The 20,126-nt window shown below is 38.3% G+C and overlaps 3 protein-coding genes across 8 annotated transcripts in view; all 3 read left to right on the top strand.

The window, feature by feature from the left end:
- The window catches only part of arhgef1 (Rho guanine nucleotide exchange factor (GEF) 1), a 39,027-nt gene extending 33,524 nt beyond the window's left edge, over positions 1–5,503 (top strand). For all 6 annotated transcript variants that reach the window (XM_005736173.1, XM_005736176.1, XM_005736174.1 and 3 more), the window contains 6 exons: positions 19–71; positions 164–307; positions 431–556; positions 1,200–1,381; positions 1,819–1,923; positions 2,419–5,503. In XM_005736173.1, the coding sequence (XP_005736230.1) occupies positions 19–71; positions 164–307; positions 431–556; positions 1,200–1,381; positions 1,819–1,890 (577 nt within the window). In that variant the 3' untranslated portion in view covers positions 1,891–1,923; positions 2,419–5,503. The remainder of the gene's footprint in view (positions 1–18; positions 72–163; positions 308–430; positions 557–1,199; positions 1,382–1,818; positions 1,924–2,418) is intronic.
- Positions 5,504–6,935: 1,432 nt separating this feature from the next.
- Positions 6,936–9,326, top strand: cd79a (CD79a molecule, immunoglobulin-associated alpha). The gene is made up of 5 exons (XM_005736171.1): positions 6,936–7,100; positions 7,554–7,877; positions 8,500–8,615; positions 8,837–8,899; positions 9,046–9,326. The coding sequence occupies exons 1-5, from the start codon at positions 7,061–7,063 to the stop codon at positions 9,169–9,171; spliced, it is 669 nt and encodes a 222-aa protein (XP_005736228.1). The 5' UTR covers positions 6,936–7,060; the 3' UTR covers positions 9,172–9,326.
- A 460-nt stretch (positions 9,327–9,786) lies between these two features.
- Positions 9,787–20,126, top strand: part of lipeb (lipase, hormone-sensitive b) — a 27,902-nt gene continuing 17,562 nt past the window's right edge. Inside the window, exons 1-5 of the mRNA XM_005736207.2 lie at positions 9,787–9,910; positions 17,191–17,432; positions 18,319–18,603; positions 19,337–19,427; positions 19,805–19,831. Of these exons, the coding sequence (XP_005736264.1) occupies positions 9,820–9,910; positions 17,191–17,432; positions 18,319–18,603; positions 19,337–19,427; positions 19,805–19,831 (736 nt within the window). The 5' untranslated portion in view covers positions 9,787–9,819. The remainder of the gene's footprint in view (positions 9,911–17,190; positions 17,433–18,318; positions 18,604–19,336; positions 19,428–19,804; positions 19,832–20,126) is intronic.

The following is a 20,126-nucleotide window of genomic DNA, read 5'->3' as shown; positions in this document are numbered from 1 at the left end:
TTTCCTCCTTTCTTTTAGTCTGAATCCCCCTATGAGCCCGATTGAGAATGGAGCTTTGAAAAGCAGCAGTGGTGAGACCGTTGTGACTGCACACCTACAAATTTGCCATTGTTACACACTCATAAAGACATAAGCAAAATTTAAGACTTATCTCTGTCTGTAGATCAAGATAAGGACAACTTGAAAGATAAAAAGTCGACCGATCCCAGGCACAGGCTGATTGATTTCCTGTCTGACAAAGGGTTTGACTTGATAGGCCACACCAAAAATGATCAGGAGAAAGTGGCTAACAGTGCATTAGATGAAGGTGAATAGGGGTCTTCCTTGTACTTATATTCATGAACTATAAATGACTATATTTTTGGCTTTACTTTCTTTCAAAGTAGCTTGCCTATCCTAATAAAGCCAATGAATCTGTCTCTTCTGTTAGTCATGTCCCTGAAAAGGCTCCTGGTCGGCAGCATCAGTCTATCAGAGGACTCACAACCTGATGAAGAACATGAAGTAGGGCAATCAAAAGGCCCTGGGCAAGATGTGGAACAGCATCAGTTAACAGGTTTGGCCTATTTTTTTGTCTTTCTTTTTTCTTTTCTTTTTTCTTATTTTTTTAAAGGAATAGTTTCATAGCGATAGATGAAGAGAAGCTTAATACCACTCGTATCTGTAAGCTAAATAGAGCCATCTTAGCTTAGTCTTGGTAGTTTTATCTGTACAACTTCCCAGAATATTTTTTTTCTTAAGCAGTGACTTTCCAGAGTTGTTAACATTAGCGGATGCAGCAAGGCTAGCTGCTTCCTATCTCCTCTTGATGAATTGTTATTAAGCATTTAATGTTGAAACCTCTGGCATGTAGTTTCTTGTCCTTATTTTTCACCCTCAAAACCCCAGTGTTACCTGATTCATTTGTTTTTTTTTAATTAGCGACTTTACACATGATTCTACACATTAATCAAAAGTATTAAAGTATTTCTAATATCACAATTTGATATCAGTATATCCATTTTAAAAGCAGGATTGCAAATCCCCTCGCGTTAAAGCAGGATTTCGTGTATGTGTGTACTATTCTATTTAATGCAGTATTACAAGGAACTTACAATGTCAAAGGATTTTTGCAGTGCTAATTATTAATGGCCAGAATTTATTATTATTTAAAGACTGCTGACTCTTGACACTTTCAAACTAAATATTTCTATCCACAGATGAAAGTCAGACCACGAACGAAGTAGCTGAGGAGACGAACCCCACGAGTACAGACAAAGAAGGTCAAAACCCAAAAGGAGACGATGAGAGCATCAGCGCGCCCCTGGTGCTGTCCCAGGAGAGGAAGGAGGAAGTGTGCAGGAGGCTACGCAGCCTGGAGGAACAACTAAAGAGACTACAGGTGAACAGAGGGGGAGATGGAGGGGAATATTGAGAGAAAACTGTAAGCAGGGAGCAGGACGTATGACAGGGGCAGATAGAAATGTCAGCTCTAACAAAAGATTGGAACTGACTAGAAAGAGACTCAAAGCTGGGCATCAAGATTTCAGTGGGGATAACTTGAGTAAGGAGTGAGCTGTGGACAAATGGGGCCAAATGGCACAAAAGAGAAACCAGAGAATAGAAAACCATTTAACTGCTGCTGTTATTGCTTTGCTGAAAATTGCCTTGTGAAATTGGACTTCTCTAAAAATGGCTATTATGTCCAGCACTTGCAATGGGATGTGTCAGAGAAGCAGCGAGGGAGACGAAGAGAGGATGTTAAGAGGAGAAGGTTGAATTGTGTGTGTGTTTGTGTGTTCTCAGTTCCTAAGGTTATATTGATTTTGTGTGTTGCAGACTGTAGAAGAGGAACACCACAAGCTGCAGGAGGCCCTTTCCAAGTTCTCACTGGAGGGGGGCAGCTTCTAGTGACCCACCTTAATGCCTCCTGCTGGCCATTAGGTGAGAACACTAAACTAGATAGTCATGTTAAGTATTGAATTGTCATTATGATTAATGGTATAGAGCCATTTCCACTCATGAATGGACAAGGTTAAAAGAATCAGGTTTAGCTTTTGGACAGCTTTTTTTTTCACCCTGAAAAATATGTGCAGTGTTATAGTTAAGCTGTGTATATCTCAAGAAAAGTCCATAAACAGGTTGGGGCAGCTTGTACGTGGCCTGAGAGGTGAAGCCCAAGGCAAAAACAAAAACCACTTACTGCTGGTAGTTGCAACTATTGGCCGTGAGCTAATGGCAACATTTGAAGGTGACTGATGACAGCAGCTGCATTTTTATGAGCTCTTCTCAAGCTGCATTTGCATTTTTGTGACTGTAAAGTCTGAAGAATCAAAATGAGTCTACAAAAATACTAGATTTTAAAAAAACAAAAAACAAAAACAGGATTTATATAAAAAAAAAATGTTTGTTTTTTTGTTTGTTTTGTTTTCTGTGCAGGTTTTGACTGGTTCTGGTTTGGACTGAGTGACTTTCAGAGGCTTTCCTGGAAATTCCTATACCATCACACGTCTATGACCGGACCATCGATACATTTCTTTTTCTTCCCCTCTTGCGTGTGTGTGGGTGTATATGTCAGCTGTTTGCAGCCAATCAGAAGTTGTTTTTTTTTTCTCCTTTTACCAATTGGCCATTTAGGGAAGGGCTTTGTGCACAGTGCAGTGGTTCAGTAATGGAACATGTGTATGTGCGCGTGCATGCTGGATAGAGGGCTATACAAAAAAGAAAAAAACAATCCTAAATTGGGGTTTGAGGATGCTGTTAGTGAGAGGTGCCAAAGGAAATGAAGCAATATTTTGCTGTTAGTGAGTTGCTGCCTAAGAAAATATAGTGATTTGAGTCTGCTGTAACACACATACGCAAACCAGAAACATGCATGATGGAAAATAATTTACAGTAATGCCAAATTCTAATGTACAGTAACAGAGAGAGCCTTAAATGGCCAATATAGCATTAGGTCTATTGAAATACTACTACTGATATATAGTGTTATTTCTAGTCTATGCCAAAGTAAAACAGAGATGCACTTTTAATCAAAACAAGATGAACGCACACAGTTATTGCTAAATTTGTTACTTTTAGCTCTGTATTCTGTATGGTTATTAAGGCACCCCTCATTATTGAAACGATGCATGCAAGAAAGTGTGTGTGTATGTGCGTTACAAATTTTTTAATTAAGGATATATTTCTTCAGATGATTCTTACTGTAATTAGGTCACATAAAAATCATTTATAAATAGTGGCAGTATAAGTAATCTTGCTGTTAATAGTGGAGATTTGTTTGTATGTACCGCTTTTATTTATTCCCTTGAGTCCTTGTGTGTCAGTGAGCTTCTTCACCTGAGTGAAGCTGATACAATGCCAGGCCAGAAACAAAAAGTGATGTGCAACTGTCGGACAGGACAGACAAAAACGAAGCTGGCGTGTGTGAAGCAGATCAGAGTGGACTAGAAAAGTGAAAGAACTGGGAACTGGTTTCAAGGGGGTTGCTTTTTAGAAACCTTTAACTTGATGGTCATGAGAGAGTAGAAAGTAGGAGATTGGGATTTGCGCCCCTATATTAAATAAATAAATATATATAGCGCTCAGTATTACTACGCTCATATCATTTCAGAAGTTTCAACTTACCTTTAGAGAGGGTTCCCAAATGCTCGTCCAAAACACTTTAGTTGGGGTTATACTTTTTAGACGTATTATGAGATCAGATTGATTTAGTATATTGAAAATTTGAGCTAAGGTGATATTTTATTGAGCGTTGACTATGGTAATATAATTTCTGATCTGTGGCATAACTGGGGCTGTGCACACAGGACCAAAGAAGTAACAGCAAACCGCTAGATCCTCATTTGTACAACAGCTTTATTAGTGACGTGCATCATCTGTGTAGTAGTGTGTCACAAAATGTTGATGCGGGAATGGTGGCTCAGTAATGCAGTCTGGAATCAGCAGCCGCTTTTCTTCACCCCAAACACGAAGGGATTTTAAAAGCACATTCAATAATTAAAACACTTCTTTCTTTTTTTAAAGTTAATGCAAAGAAAGTACCAAGATGAAAAACGTTAGATTATTTGGGATTAGTCATAAGACATGAACAATCTATAGGACTGGGAAGTTTAAAATTGAATGAAAAAGTTGCGCTATAGAGGATTAAGAGACGCACCGAACATGCCCCTGGTACTAAGCTGAACATATGGGGCTGATACTGACACAGCAGCAATACTGTAGCCAGATGAGGACACAAAGGAAATGCTGAAGGTCTGGAGGAAGGAAAACTGTAGACTCATTCCTACAGAAGCACGTCAGGAGCACTTCCTGACATCCATTCTTATTGTTGTTGTTGCCACAACAACAAATGCCACCTTTGAACCTACTGAACCTCACCGGGTTTGCTCATTTTGATCACTTAAGTGTTCATAGGCTTCAAAAACTATATATGATTCTAGCATCTCTCTCCACGTATTGTTCTTTGGAAGTGTATATAAATGTAGTTTGAAGGCAAAAAAAGACAAAGACAAAAAAATAATAGCTCCCCTCTGTGTCTTAAGCTCTTTTTTTTTTTTTTGTAGCTACACACTCTTCTTCATAACACACTCACACCTTTTAATTGCGTAATCACTTGTTTCTACTGCACAGTTTTATCCTACATTTTGTGTATTGAGTCACTTAAGTAGGTTGGGGAGGGAGTATTTTCCACAGAGGCTTTTGTAATTTTTTACTATGCATTTTCCACAATGGTGAGAGAGGCAGGACTTGCCTGTAACTTGTCTTTGCATTTTGATGATTGTGAATCAATTGAAAAAAAAAAAAAATTCAGTGCCAACCAGCTCTGTACTGTGGGTACTATACCTCAGGCTACCCACAGTGCTTTTTAAGAAAAATTCAATGTCAGTGGTAGACATTTGGAGTCCAGCTACCACCAGCATCAGCTGATTCCTTCAGTCTCCACTGGCTCAACGACTACTACAGGCACTTCTCCCGCTCTCTCCTTTAAATGCTTTTCCTCATGTATTCCATATACAAAATGTATAGAAAACTTTATTTATAGAGTGGTGCCTTGTTCTAACGATCAAGTTGTTTGCTTCATAAAAGACTCTTTAGTTGAACACAATCACTGCTGTCTGTGTACCTCAATGAGAAACATGACTAGTAAGCAGAGAAAAATCATGACAGGATTCAGATTTTGGTGGTTTAAGGTTTGAGGGTTGTTTCTATATGTAGATTTAACTTGGGCTTCATCGCACTATTTTTGTGTCCATCTCTATCTCATAGTGAGGATGTAAGCCCTCTACCAACTCAGCCGACCAGTGCCCAGTATATTTAAAAAAACAAAATAGACACTGCTCCTTGCCATACTGGTGTTTGCCACCTTATCTATAAACATTGTATATGCAAGAACTATACTGTGTATTTGGGTTTGATTTTTATTGTGTAAGATGCTCTTTAATGATGTATACCTAAACAAATTTGTGGTACGTTCTATTTTTTAATTCTTTTTTTTTTTTTTTCAATAAACTGGGGAAATTTTTTTCTGTTTTCTTATTTACAGTTGGGAGAACATCATGACAATTGTTTAGGGTTCAACCATAGTTGGGCTTCACTCCATTTGTTTTGAAATATACAGTGCATATTTTAAAACACGTGAATTATAGAATATCAGGATTCCATGTAAATCCCAGTCCTTTAAATTCTAAATATTTAATTGAAAAGATGATGTGTCAAATCTCAAAGCTGATAATATTAATCTGCAATATTCAGTTAAATAATTGTGCCCAGAAAGGTATTTAAAAGGTAAAGATAATGGCTTTATATGCAAGTAGCTATCTCTTTCTAAATGTTGAATTGCAAAGAATTTACAGGGGTTTTTTTAATAGACAGGGAACAAGGCTGAAAAATATTAAATGGATATTAAGGCAAAGCTGTTTGAAACAATAGATTTCTGTAGTGAAAGGCACTGCATTAGTTCAGGAACACAGTTCATGACACTGCATGCACCAATTAAACAAAGCTCCGCTATAAAACAAGAAAAGTAAACAAGATCCAGAAACTCTCCACCTATGGGTCTGACCTCATTTGAGACAAGGTTTGGATCAGCCATCAAACAGGCCAAGAACAGACTACAAAGGACTGTGAGGTCTGCAAAAAAATAAAACACACCCTAGACATGACCTCTTTCAACTATTCCCCTCCAGTAGGTGCTATAACAAGCAGTGTCACTACTAGAATTTGGCAACACTGGGACCTTAAACAGGTTGCACATGTATTCCAACTCCTCCAGGAAGGTACAGCAATACTTGCCATTGCCAGAAAGCTTCCAGTGTCTTCCAGTAATGGTCTTAAGAGCATAAAGGTTCCAAGAGACAGGCAGTTACTTTAAGAGAGCAGAAAAGGTACCTGCTCCTTTGTGCAAGGAGGAACAGCTGGAAAACTACAAAATGACCTTCAGCAGACTTCAGAGGGTGGTCGGAACATTGGTGTCCTCTAGTGGGTCCTGTGCTCACTGGAGATGATATGTATTCATATCATTAGCAGGTAATGTAGATGTTTAAATGTTAGGGATTTAAATGTTAATCAGAGTGGTGATGAGTGGGAGGAACAACAGCATGGCTCCAAACTGAAATGGTCTCACCCAGTGGAAACACAAGACACACTGAAAAGAAAAATGACTGACCAAGGCTCCGAAATGTTTAATAGTAAGACTTTTACTTCAAAGCTCGAACAGTTTGTCTCCTGAGTTAATGCTTTCAGAAAGAAGAAGAAATGCAATACATTGTCCCTCTATCAACTGTTCCATTTCCACTTTTTATATTTGCAATTTTCAGTCAAGAGCAGCATTTAGTTGCTATTTGCATATTTAGCAGACTTTTTTTTTAAACAAAGTTCTATTTTTTTAAGCATTTGGATGCAGCACTTAAGCAAATGTGGGCTGGTGGAAATTTATTCAAGCATAAATCCTGCCACTGAAAAACAAGACACCAGTGTGATCTTGCAGAAGAGAAGACTGAAGCAGAGCTGTGTGTAGAATTTTTTTTTTTATCAGAATTTTATCCTTTTTTATTCCTATATTGAATTTTGGCTTACAAAAATGGGGATGGTTGTAATATTTGTCCTCTCCAGCTTGGTGGGTGAGTCAGATTATATTTTTAATACATTCAAGTATTTGAACTTGTTTTATTTAGAAGTAATCATTGACATCATCCATTTATTATATATTTCAGTAATATCAGTTATGTTTTTGAAAGATTAATTATTTCAGCGTGTCATATTTCTACATATCGGTTCAGTATATATGTACTTATGTATTCATTTTTGTTTAACTCTTTTGAGTTCTGCTTCAGTGAACCACATTTCCTGTCAAAACAGATGGCTGTGCTATCATGATGACATTTTTGCTTCAGTCGTTCTGGTTACTTATGCTATACAATTATAGATCATTTGGCATTTTTAAAGCATATTTTAATACTTTGTCAGTTTTGAATATGGGTTGTGAAATTATATGCTGTCATCATTAAATAATCGGAGACCTCAATAACAAATCCTACAACATAACCTGTCTTAACATGTGCTTTCTTCAACAGTGGGTTTTGCTTGGGGTGAGCTGATTTTAGAACCAGACAGACCCTCACTGAGTGTGCCAGTCTCTGAAAATGCTTCACTGGAATGCTGCTATAAATCACAGTCGGGGAGAGTGAATGTCCACTGGATCCACTATTATAACAAAACTCAGCAGTTGTTGTTCGATAAAACAGCTGAATCACAGAAAGATTCCAAATCTGAAAAAATATATTGTGCCCAATTGAATTTCCCTGAAGTAAAGCTGAAGGACCTTGGATTTTACCATTGTCTGCTGAATGATAGTGGCAACACATATTACACACATGGAACCTACCTGCGTGTCTACAGTGAGTGTGTGTGTGTGCATGTGTTGTTGTTGGGGCGGGGTGTCACTACTTCATAAGCCATAAATCCTGTTATTGTTAATCTGCCCAAAAGCTGTGAAAGTGGCAGCATCCACATATATTCAATTTATTTAATCTTTACATCTTCAGGATTGTTGCATTGCAGTATGCTGCACCATTCATTCACTTTAAATAGCACCAAATTTAGAATTAAATTTCAGTCAATGTGCAAAGGCATTAGTCACACTGAAAGGCCACTTCACACACTAATCTCATTAAAACCAGATGGTAGATGAGGAAACATAAAACTGCCAATCTGAGGGATTATGTGTGCGATAACCTGCATTGTTAACGTGACTTAACAGTACCACCAATTGTATGTTTAACTGTGATCCTTATGCTAAATTTAACCGTTATATAACAAAACTATCAGTGTCATAATAAATCTCCCAGTAAGGCTTTTGAGTAATTATTTTGTTAGCCTGCGTTTTCATGTGCAGGCTAACAAATACGCAGCATTCACGTGTTCACACTTAAAGCAGAAAAAGATAACTCGTGTTTAAAAACCAATACGTGCAACTGCTAATTTGTTTGTTTGACCTCTGAACCCTTTCTGCATTCCTAGAGCCAATGGAGAAGACCATAAACCTGAGAGAAACCACCAAAAACAAGATCCTGATAGCTGAGGGATTCTTACTGTTACTGTGTGTGATGCTGCCTTCTGCCATTCTTCTGTTCAAGGTCGTTGCATTATTATACAATGATCAGCAGCACTACTGTTGAAGCTATGCTTAATTTCAAGCATTTTCCCAAAAGAGCATTACTTTTACTTTATTATTCATGCATTAAAAAGTAATGGCAGAGCTGTGCGACTCTGGCATGGATTTGTTTTTCTTCCTTCTCCGTCAACAATGGGAATTTGCAACATTTGACTGATTTATTACTTTTGGTTTGCCCTACAGTCAAAGAAGCTTAATGAACTGGAGAAAAAGAAAGCAAAGAAAGAAGAGGAAAATATATATCAGGTCAACATTACATATTCTCAATCTCTTTCCATTACAGGAAAGCAGGAGCTAAGAAATGAACACCATTTCTAGTTGTTGTTGATGTGTATATCTTTCACTGATAATAGCCTTTGCATGATTTCCTTTTTCATTTTCTCAAAAACCAGGGGCTAAATCTGGATGACTGTTGTGCAACATACGATCAGATTGAACGCTCCCAAGCACAGGGCCCGTACCAGGATGTGGGCAACATTAAGGAAGAAGAGGAAGAAATCCAGCTGGAGAAACCATAAAACAAAGTGAATAACAGACAGTTACGAGTGTTTTATCTGTATTTGTCAAAACAATCATAACACAATATCCACTGGTCTGCAACCAGGATTTTAGAAATACTTCCTTATCAACATATCAACTATAAACTTTTTTTTTTCAGTTTTTTTATGATGTTTTTAAATATACTCATTTACATTTTTAAATATATGTAGGTGTTTTGCTTTAGCTTTTTTATTCTAATTTTGCACACAGATTCCAGAAAAAAAATGACGGGTCAGACTGGTTACGTATGTACCCCAGGTTGCGTTGTCGGCTTTTTAAATATTCATTGACGTGCATCTGCTACAATTATGTTTTTTTTGCTATTTCTGTGAGTGCTGTAATAATAAAATAATATTTAAAAAATCCATCAAATCTCTCTGTAAATTGTCTGAGTAATACAATTGCCCTCTGTGTGCAGTGAATAGGATAGGATTGTTTCTTTTAAGGGGTTGCACAACAAAGAGAGTAGGGCGGCACTTACGAAATTTTGATTTGTCCTGATTGGTTACTAAACAGAAGTAGGTTTTCATTGGCTTACATTTCTTGTGTGGGCGTGGTCTCATGGCTTCTCAGGTAGATCCGTTATAAGAAATGTGAGAGGCGGTGCATAAACAGAGTGGGCGAATATGGCGTCCAGCAAGAAGGGTAGTGGGACTAGCAGACTGGAAAAAGGTGTGAATGGAAGGCGCTCGTCCAAACACAAAGAGGGTCCACTGGGTGAGGTTTTTTTTTATTTTTTATAAACTTGTTGTACCTACTACGCTCCCTCTGTGGCTTGTCCCTTTAATAACACCCCCGCCCCCCAATTTGTACGCTGTGTCCTCCTGCTAACGTTCGTTAGCGGCTAAGTTAGCTGTCCTTTGGTAGCTGCCGCTAGGTCTGTTTTAGCAGTAAAAGTCTCGTGATTCTTGTATGACAGAAAGAGGCGCTGAGTTAACATGTGTGAGCTGTTGGTGAAATAATTGTCAAGACAAACTCTGACACTCTGTTGCTGGCATGTCTCTAGTTAGAGCATCCTTTAGACGTAGAAGCCGCCTGCACACCGTTAGTAGTCATTGTAACGTTAGCAGCTAGGTTATCTATGTAATAGACTTTAATTAACGGGACACATACTGTATGTAGCACGTGCTCGTATTTATGTTCACTTGTCACTTTTCGTGACTCTAGCGTCGACCGCTGACACCGACCGGACCCACCTGAACAGGTACGCCAAAAACAACCACTAGAGGAGAAGACTAGATTAACCAGATTAAAGCTGCGAGCGTAACACATGCACACAAAGGGGGAGTTTATAGTTGTACTGCCCTGTGCACTAATCGATTAAGGTGGACTGATGGTGACGCTGTCACTAGTTCGACCGATGTGACGCAAGAGCAGGGTGACACATGGTGACTAACAGCAAGTCTCTGAAAGGCGGTGGCAGACTTTCAAAGCACGCTGCTCGTAGGGACTGTGGACGTGCTATTATTACTAAACACACTCTCGATTTTGCTCTGTTCGTCTGGTAACTAGTCTTCTGTCTCATTGTTTCTAAGAACAGTCCAGGCCACCACGTTCAAAAGGCCATATTTCTGACCGCAGTCTGAATCTTATCTTTGTCTTTGCTATCTAAACAAATGGCATTGTGTGTTGTAAGCACTTATAACTGGATAGGAAACGCTTCCCTAATCTTACTTGTTATGTAAATTTCCTAACATGCTCAGGTTTTATCATCAGACTTATAATTTTCTTTTCCTATAATGCTATGATGTAAAGGGTGTGGAGGCTCATTGTTGCAAGTTTCCTGTTGTTGAGTTTGGACTTGTGTGCGTGTGAAGGTGCTCTGTTTGGTAGAAAGGTCAAAACTTCGTTCTCATTATACTACTGGGCTCCTGCTGTGCGCTCTTCTGTTTTGCCTTTGCCCTGGACAAAGATGTCTTTCTATAGATTTAATTCTTTGAGTATGACACATGATGTGGCAACTGTCACATCATATGTAAAGAGACCATCTTTCAGAGGTTGTGCTGTGATGGAGGGTGCCTTTTGAAAAACAGCCAATTTTTATGTGCTTGGGACTATAATTACCCACTTTTCTACAGCATGGGTCTGTTTAGGCTTGATAAAGTGGGGAAACAAACACCAACGAGTTAGAGAAGGCTTAGACAAGATCAGTACAGTAAGTCAAACTGGCATTGAGAAGATACTTCAATATAACAACTTCGGTAGTGTTTTCTGAGTGGAAGGAATTTCAAGTGAGAATTTATAGTCAAGACAAAAGGAAAGCTCTTAAGTTTATTTATTCACTGCAGTCACCTGACATTTGGAAAAGCACAGGTGTTACAAGCAATGACAAGAATTCCCATGGGGCAGTGAGCCGGTCCTCACAGTCAGTCCAAATCCAGATGGAATGAGAAACATTCATTTTATTATTTACATCTTTTTCTCATTATAAAATGTTTTTAAAAAATTAACATAAAAATAAACATCCGTCTGTCCATTTTCTTAACTGAATCAGAATCGTGTTTATTGGCCAAATATATGTGCAGACACATACAGGGAAACTGCTTAAGAAAATGAGAAGAGCCCTGTATTACAAAGTCAGTTCAATGTACCAAGGTATTTTTTTTGTCATCATCTGGATTCACTTGCTCTACCCTGGTAACAATAAAAGCAATAAAATTGTTTTAGATTTTCAGCAAAGAGGGGGAAAAAAAACAATCAAGGAATAATGTTGCGACTAAGAATCTCTGTTTCTTAGTAATGCTCATCAGGGACATAAAATTAAAAAAACAAAACAAAACCAAAAAAACCCAAAACCAAAATATTAGATGCTTTTTAAAAACAAAACTTAAACCCCTCCTAGTGTCTGTGCCCAAAGGTCTGAGTGATGTTCCTGGAATGGTGACACCATTTTTCCAGAGAAGGTCAGTAGGTGGTGATTTCATATCTGTCGTTTTCTAATCTGAAACTTAACCTGTACTTATGCCGAAATGTATTCTGCTCAGGAGGTTAAGTTAGGCAGTTCATGCTCATACTCTCACTTAAGGCCAGTTTAGAAGCACCAATTTCAACAATATCTTTGGACTGGGAGAGAGATGCAGGCACTGGGAGAGAATGCAGCGGAGCCTTTTGTTCTGCTGCACAGTGTGTGTGTGTGTGTGTGTGTGTGTGTGTGTAAGTTTGTTTATCTCAGTATTTCTATAAGTAGGTGAAGGTTCATGTCTCCATTCACTGAGTTATGAAACTGTCATCTGTGATATCAGTCAAAAAGTTCTCACTGAGGTCATGTTTTCCGAAAGGAAAATATCCTTCAAATCATGTTTTCACCATCTGTTTTTGGGTGTTCACGTGCTGTCCATGTCCTGCATTCATCCCTGAACATTAGTGTTTCTCAAGAGTTGGTGCAAACTGCATGTTTCTGATGCTTAAATTAATACGAATGTATTAAAGGCACCTCAAATACTCAAAACTCTAACACATGGGGTCACAACACTAAAGTGTTATTGGCACTTTAGGTGTAATGCATATGAGTTAGACTAATGCTGGTGCTAAGTGGTGGAAGGTTTAGTTAATTAATCATAATGTTTTGATAATTTAACAATTTTAAAGTGAATTTTGTTGGGGTAACCATTTGTGAAGGTAGTTTTGTGTAGGGTTTTTTTTTATGTAGTTTTTCCTAAAAAGTCTAACTGTTAGTTCTTGGTAACAAGTAAACTTTGTTCTATTTTATTTAAATATTTAATATTAAAAACCAAACAAACATTTTAACAGTTCATATATTGCTATCATATCATAATCTTATGGTTGTAGTTTGCCAATTAAGTTTAAGGTCACAGGGAGTTCCAAGCTGATCTGCCAATAGCAAAATAGCCTCGAGTTACAGGGAGAAAGTTAACTGGGCAAGGGTCGTCCCTGCTGTCCGTCCTTTTAAAAGAGGCATGGTTAGGATCAACAGAACACAGGGAAGAGCAGCATATTGCTTCTTGTTACAACGTCTGAGAGGTAAAGAGATACATCACAAAGACAAGCGAGCAAGACAACAGAGCTGGAAATCACTTTCTCTTTCCTTTAGACAACACCAGCATCTATTTTTCTTTCTCTCTCATTCTCTCCTTTTTTCCCCTCCATGCTCTCATTGTGGAAGAGAGGACACAGACATGGACAGAGCCTTGAACTCAGATGCTGGTAAACACTTTCACTTTTTTCTCTTTAAGCTATTCAGTTTTGATTTTTGTTTTTTTTGTTTTTTTACTACTTCATCCTGTCAGTTGTATGTTATGCCAGTGGCAGTCAGCAGGTATTTTTATGGATGCTAAATTCACACTGTCTTTGGGCCCCACAGGGAACATTATGTGTCTGTAATGTTGTTGGTGTTGGTTGTTGTACATGACTTATTAATGCTGACTCTCATCCATCTTTAATGTGGAGAGACCAGGTACAGCTTAGTGGTTGCAGTGGCCACTTGTTTTACAAAAATATGGAAAACAAGGCATGTTGAGACATTTTCAGTATTGACATACTAGCTAGAGGAAGCCTGGAGCATTTGTGAATGCATACAAAGCGGATGTGATAAGAACAGTAGGTGAGTCATGTCTGATGGTATATTTACCATCTGTAAATGTACCGTTCCTGTAATGTTATCAGCTTGTGTGGGTGCATGTGTTTCATTATGGAAAATCCTGGCAAGATGACAAGATTATATGCCTGTGGAGAAGTTTTATCAATGCAAAACTTTATCACAACTTTGCACGACGGTTTCACAAAACATCACAAGTTTGTAGTTGAGTCTAGCTGAAGATGAATGTGGTTTTATGCATGGTGTAATGTACCATTGTTTACGCCAACACATGGGTTGAATGCCAGCATTTGACAGGTGTTTAAATGCTTTGCAAGATACTTTCTAGTAACAGCTATCCTTTTCCCTCTGTTCTAGGCCTTATCATTTGTCAAACAAAGGTGAAGTCTTTATTGGATCATTGTATGTTTGAACTCTTAATAAGATGGTACTGGTTTGCCTAACTTTGTTCATTTGCATTTCATTTGCGTGTAATTTGGTCCCTGCAGTTAGATAGGGTTGTAATGTCTCCTGGCTTAATTTTCATTAAACAAGTTTCAGAGCAGCTTATGCTTATCCAATGGTTCATAAAGTTCAGGCCCTTTCAACATCAAGCTTATTGGCATGCTCAGATGAGAGAGTTGCACCGCCGGCTCTAATTAGGCAATGTAATTTTAATATTGGGTTTGTGCCCAAACTGGTTTGACTGCATTAGCATTGCTTTTGGGTGATTACTTGACTAGCACCACTCACTGTATCACTTTAGGTCACACTGCTGTGAATGTGTTTATGCAGAAAGATAAAAGTATATTTATAGATGTTCTTTGTTTGTGTCCTTTGGTACTTCATTCTGATGTCATTGTACATTACATGACTGCTTCCTGTGTTGTCAGGCTCTGAACGTTTGCAGTCCACACATAATCCACTAGCTCTTGGTCAAATCCTGAAATTGAGCAAGAGTTGTATAGATCTGCAGGTAGCTGTTGAGTTGTTTTGAGTCTTAGTCTAGGTTTACTTCATTGATCTTTACCAGGAATATGAGTAAGTAATGCTTGTGTAACATGTCAGGGTGAGTGGGACATTGAAACTCTGGAAAACATCCACCAAATAAATGTAAATCGCCATTGTTTTCCTTTGTCTGATACACCTGGGCTTGCTTGCAAACATGGACGAGTCAATCTGAGAAGCTGTCAATATTGAGACAAATCTAAAAAAGTGAGAGAAGTCCTACCAGTCTACAAACCTAAAAAGTATTGATGTTTAAGGAGTTTAAGTAGTTGTCCATATTTCTAAATGATAAACTCGTGGTTCATTGAGTTTGAGCAGCACAACGTTTCAGAATCCCCAGAAATCATGTGATGATATTAGACCACAAAAGGTATTCCTTTCACATGGCTGAACTGGTTGGAAATTTGCCCTGAAGCTGCTTCATTAAGCTTTGGATGAATAAACAGAACTATTTTAAGCTGAAATTTTTAAAAAAAGAAACCCTTTTCCCACTGCAATGCTGTCCTGTTTAGTTCAGTGATTTTTGGTTCCACATTTGTTTTGGTCTTTCTGTATTCCCCAGGGTCAATAAATGCAGAAACTAACATTGCTCACATAAATCACATAAATTCAGAGGGTTTTGTGTTTGTAGAGAAACGTTTTCTGCTTTTGACAAAAGCAAGTTAAAACAGACACAACTGAGTGGACAGTGGACATAATATCACAGCACATAATGACTGGTTGCTGATTTGGAAAACAAACAAGCCTCAGCTCTGTAAAATGTGGACTTGGAATTAGGTGTATTCAGATGATGCATATTTTAAAACAATCAAGGAAGATCTGCTTGATGTAATTAAATCATTTATTACTAAGTGTACAACAGTTACAAAAGTTGATTCTTCAGAGGCTCTCTTCTAGGATATGAACAAATTGTTGTTTTTTGTGTTTGTTTGTTTTGTTTTTGGGGTCTTTCTTTGTCAGAGTAGGGGAGTGAGAAGCAGATGCCAGTCAGGAAAATGAGCGTGTGCGCGTGTGCGTGCTATAAGTTGTCTGGCTGATAAATGTCTCTTTGCAGATATCAGGGGGACGTGATTCCTCCCAGCAGTCTGAAATTGCCTCTCCTATTACTCTTCCTGAATGGCAGCGAATAGCAGAATAATTGTGCGATTAGGGCTCCATTATTTCTTTGACCCTTGAAACAATATTTCTCTCTGTTATCTGTTCACTTTTCAGCATGCAGAGCCTACTCCTGCTTCCCAATCAATTATGTCTCTTTGGGCATTGTTTTACCAGAGTTATTTATCTGCATTTGTTCTGTATTGCTTTTTCAAAGTTGAAAATGTAAAATCCAAAGTTAAAGGATTGAGGCTAATTCTTAGAGTTGTCATTTAATTTAGCATCACTTAAGTGATGATAATTTACTCTACGAACTGATTACTATCGACATATTGCCATACTAATGAAAATCTATTAAATCAAGAAACAACAAAAAAACCTGTTTCCATTTCTCCCATAGTTTCTCGTCTTTTTGTTTTTGTTTTTTTTTTGTTGTTGTTTTGTTTTGAATTGAATTGAACTTTTCTGTGTGTCCAATGCCCCTTCTTTTCTTTCCTCCTTCTCAGCATGCCAGAAACCTTATACAAGTACCAGCTAGTTCCCAGAGATGTTATGGAAACTCTGATCTCAAGTGACTCAGTAGGAGAACGCCATCCTACAGTGATAATCCAACAGGGCAAAAGTGCTACATCTTTGTTATTATTGTTTTTTGTTTTTAATTTCACTAGAGAGGTGGGCACATTTAATAAACACAGTCTGCTGATGGTTGTCTACTGTATACCTCCCTTTGGGATTCGTATGCAAGTTTGTTTATGTGTTTTTGTCAGTGTATGACTAATCTGTGTTTGTTTCCCAGCAGCATGATACCAGATCTTGGTGGATTTTTGGTGTGCAGCTTTGGTTTACATCATTTAATTTCAAGCCTCGCTTAACACGTTTCAGTTCATGAGATTCCATACATCAGGATGTAGGGGCTCAGTTAATAAGACTAAGAACATTTTGTAGGATATATCCAAAAATATCCCACTTGGTACAGTTTCTACATGCTGATTACAGCTGTGGGTGTGGTGCAGAATATTGATCAGGGTGCTACTTTTTATGGTAGTTGGAGCAGATGCCAGCTTTCAGTCAGGTTTTTAGAAACGCAGCATATAAGAATACATTTGGGATTAGAAGGATAGTGGTATTAGTAACAACAATGTTACTAATAACTAGTAACAACAATGTTACTAATAACAGGAACTGCAAATTATTGCGATTACACCCCTAAATCATCAGTTACGTGCCTACAAGTGAAAAGAGACATTCCCCAGTGGAATACATACTCATGTTGAAAGAATGTTGTTATTCTTACCCACAGTAAATCTGATTCTTTCATTGTTTCATTCGTGGCCTTTTCCTTTTGTTTCACTGCTTTTAGTGATGGATACCAAAGCAGTATTTGCGGCCCTGTACGGTGTGTGCGAAGAAAATGCAGCTTTCTTCTCAGGGGGAGCCAAGGGGTCACAGGGTGATGCTGCACGGCGGCTGGTGGAGGCCATGAAGCAGATTCAGGAGCACGCTCGCAATCTGGAACCTGTTATTTCTGGCTTTGCTAATGTTTACCATCACTTTGATTTTGATCCACATATACCAGCTAATGGCTATCGCTCCCTGGTCAAGGTAGGCTTTCTGATGTTTTAAGGTCTTTTTGTGTGTATAAATGAACTCTTGGATGTGTGTTTTGTTTTGTTTTTATTTAATCTCTGTGCAGCTTGGAGAAATGGTACCTCTTCTGCAATACATTCTTATCAATATTCTTTCCACACTGTGAGAAACTATTCACAGCACCTCTTTGCTTGAATATCACTTTGTTTCACGGTTGGTCTGTTTTTTTTACAGATTGATTTTATGTTACAAAGTGGGCAAGATAAATTCCTCCAGCTGCGAATATCTGCCTCTACTGTATCCACTGTACTTTATCTTGTACAGTTATTGATGAAACATCGTGACCTTCGGTTACTGCAGCCCACCACAACAGAATGAGTCTAGTAGAGCAGCAAATGAATCCTGTTCTGTTTTCTGGCTTCTCTGTTTCCACATTTATAATCCTTCTCATTCCAGCAGTACCACTCTTGCTAATCTGTAACACCCAGTGAAGCAGGAAGTTTTTTACATGTTCTCATTTAGCCATGCTTTCACACATCCTCTCCTTTCCCTTTAGGCTTACCACACTAATCTTAATCACAACTTAAGCACACCCAGAAGACTTGTCTCTTTAATGAGTGCACAAATGGAGACTTTAGGTTTTGTTTTTTGTTCTTTTAAATAATGCGTATTGCTGTGTATCTTCATTTCAAGAATAAATATAATTCTATAAAATTGTATCCCTTTAACACCCAGTAATATAATGTTTCCTAATACTTTATATTAGTACTTAATAACGTTTTTAAGGTTCGTGTAATGTGATTTAGAATTTGCTGAATGTCAAAGTAAACTTTATTGTGTGGCGGATGTTTTCTAATTTTAGGTACCGGTATTTTATTGTCACTTTTTTTTTATTTTCTAGGTTGTGCGTTGCTGCCTTCTCCACATCATCCACAAGGGCCACTACATCACAGCCAACCGCCGCAGCATCTTCTTCCGAGCAGCACATAATGCAGGGGAAATGGAGGCGTACTGTAATGCTCTGTGCCAGCTGCGTGCCCTGCTTTACCTGGCTCAGCGCATGCTACATGACAACAGCCACGGCAATTTGTTTTTCCAGGATGAAAGCGGGCTCAGCGAAAGTTTTGTCCGTGAATATGCATCCATGCACAAGGGTTGCTTCTATGGCCGTTGTCTGGGCTTTCAGGTGAGATGAGCTGTTTTAGCAGTCATATGATGTGACAAGGATACGCACTGGGAACTGTGGAGTGGTGAGAGTAAGAAAACGTGTAAAACTCTTATAACAGTATAGATGAGCAGCACTACTCATAGCTACAGTTCTGGTAAAGGTTATATACATTTTTCATTCATCAAATTTTTCATATTGCATTCTACACCTTTAACTTTTTTATATTTTGTGTTGTGTTAGGACTAGTTAGTTGCGGAATAGAGGTCTCAAAGATTTCTATAGTAATTTGTAAAGTATTCTTTAGTTTTGTAAAAGAAAGAACTTGTTTATGTTTGAGGCAACTGGCCTGTTACCTGGTCTGTGTATATTCCCCTTCTTTTATTTTAGAAATAGGAATTGACCCTAAAAAGAGATGTTAAGGCTATGAGAAATACAGAACGACGATCTGGTCATCTTTACAGCAGTTCCCATTTTTCTCAGTTGAGCTTAACAAGGGAGACTGAACTCTCATAGCACAGAGGTCAAAAGCAAACTAAAGGGAAAAAATGATGAAGCTCCCTTTGAGTCTATTTTCTATCAATTTGTAATCTCTTACAATTCTGATATTATGAGATCTTCTCATTCTTTTTTCACTTTCTTTTGTAGTGATTCTAGTCACATTTGTGTTCTATTTCTTATGTTTAAATGTGTGGATAGTGGACTGGAATTGAAATTATTTTCTCTGTTTTTGTACATGCCTTCTCCCCTCTAGTTCACTCCAGCCATTCGCCCCTTTCTTCAGACCATCGCTATCGGCCTTGTGGCCTTTGGAGAAAACTACAAGCGGCATCAGTCAGGAATAGGTCAGCAACATCTTGTCTGCATCTGCACCCTCTCATCATCCAGCCAGATCGTTTTCATTCATAGATCGTACTCATCCAGCCCCACACCTCTTCTACATTGCTCCCTTGCCCCTGACTGTGTAACTTTTGATGTTGTGTTTGGATTGTAGATGCTCTTTCATCCCTTGGAATCTTGAGGGCTTGCTGCTGTGCTTCTTTTATATTTCAGAATGTTTTGAACATGCACATAGTTGTGTACAGAGGCAGCAAGAGAAGAACATGCTCTGTCATAGACACACATGTATTGTGCATGTGTGTACACAGACAGAAAACTATTTAACATTCAGTAAAGAATTATCCATTTCTCATGGTTTCTTGTGCTCTCTGCTGCACCACAGTGGAAGCAGGAGGTATTGCACCATATGGTGAGTGTGCTAGACCACCACCCCTTTTATAATATTCCTCTGTAGTGGTCTGTATAACTGTGTGAAGAAACTTATTTTATTCTAAAGCTCTTACTCTGCCAAATTGTTCTGCATTTAGCACTGTAAGCTACATTAGCATTCCTCTGCCTGTATATCATCATGATAAAAGGCCTTTCCTTACTGCCCATCCTTGACCCATAATCGTGGGCAGTAAATAAACCGCTGAAAGCAAGAGAAGATTGATAATACAATTGAGTCCTTGTGTGGCTTACCATGAGCCCAGTACAGTAGACTT

This window comes from Pundamilia nyererei, unplaced genomic scaffold (genome assembly GCF_000239375.1).
Source record: "Pundamilia nyererei isolate P.nyererei 1_Seehausen unplaced genomic scaffold, PunNye1.0 scaffold00067, whole genome shotgun sequence".
Taxonomy (NCBI): Eukaryota; Metazoa; Chordata; class Actinopteri; order Cichliformes; family Cichlidae; genus Pundamilia; species Pundamilia nyererei.
This window is presented reverse-complemented; position numbering and strand designations above follow the sequence as displayed.

What these genes read in the sequence shown, in the direction of transcription:
- cd79a (XM_005736171.1), top strand. Translation starts at nt 7,061, where the DNA reads ATGGGGATGGTTGTAATATTTGTCCTCTCCAGCTTGGTGG. An exon ending in AACCTACCTGCGTGTCTACA is followed by an intron (nt 7,878 to 8,499) that starts GTGAGTGTGTGT and finishes CTGCATTCCTAG; the next exon opens with AGCCAATGGAGAAGACCATA. An exon ending in CTGCCATTCTTCTGTTCAAG is followed by an intron (nt 8,616 to 8,836) that starts GTCGTTGCATTA and finishes TTTGCCCTACAG; the next exon opens with TCAAAGAAGCTTAATGAACT.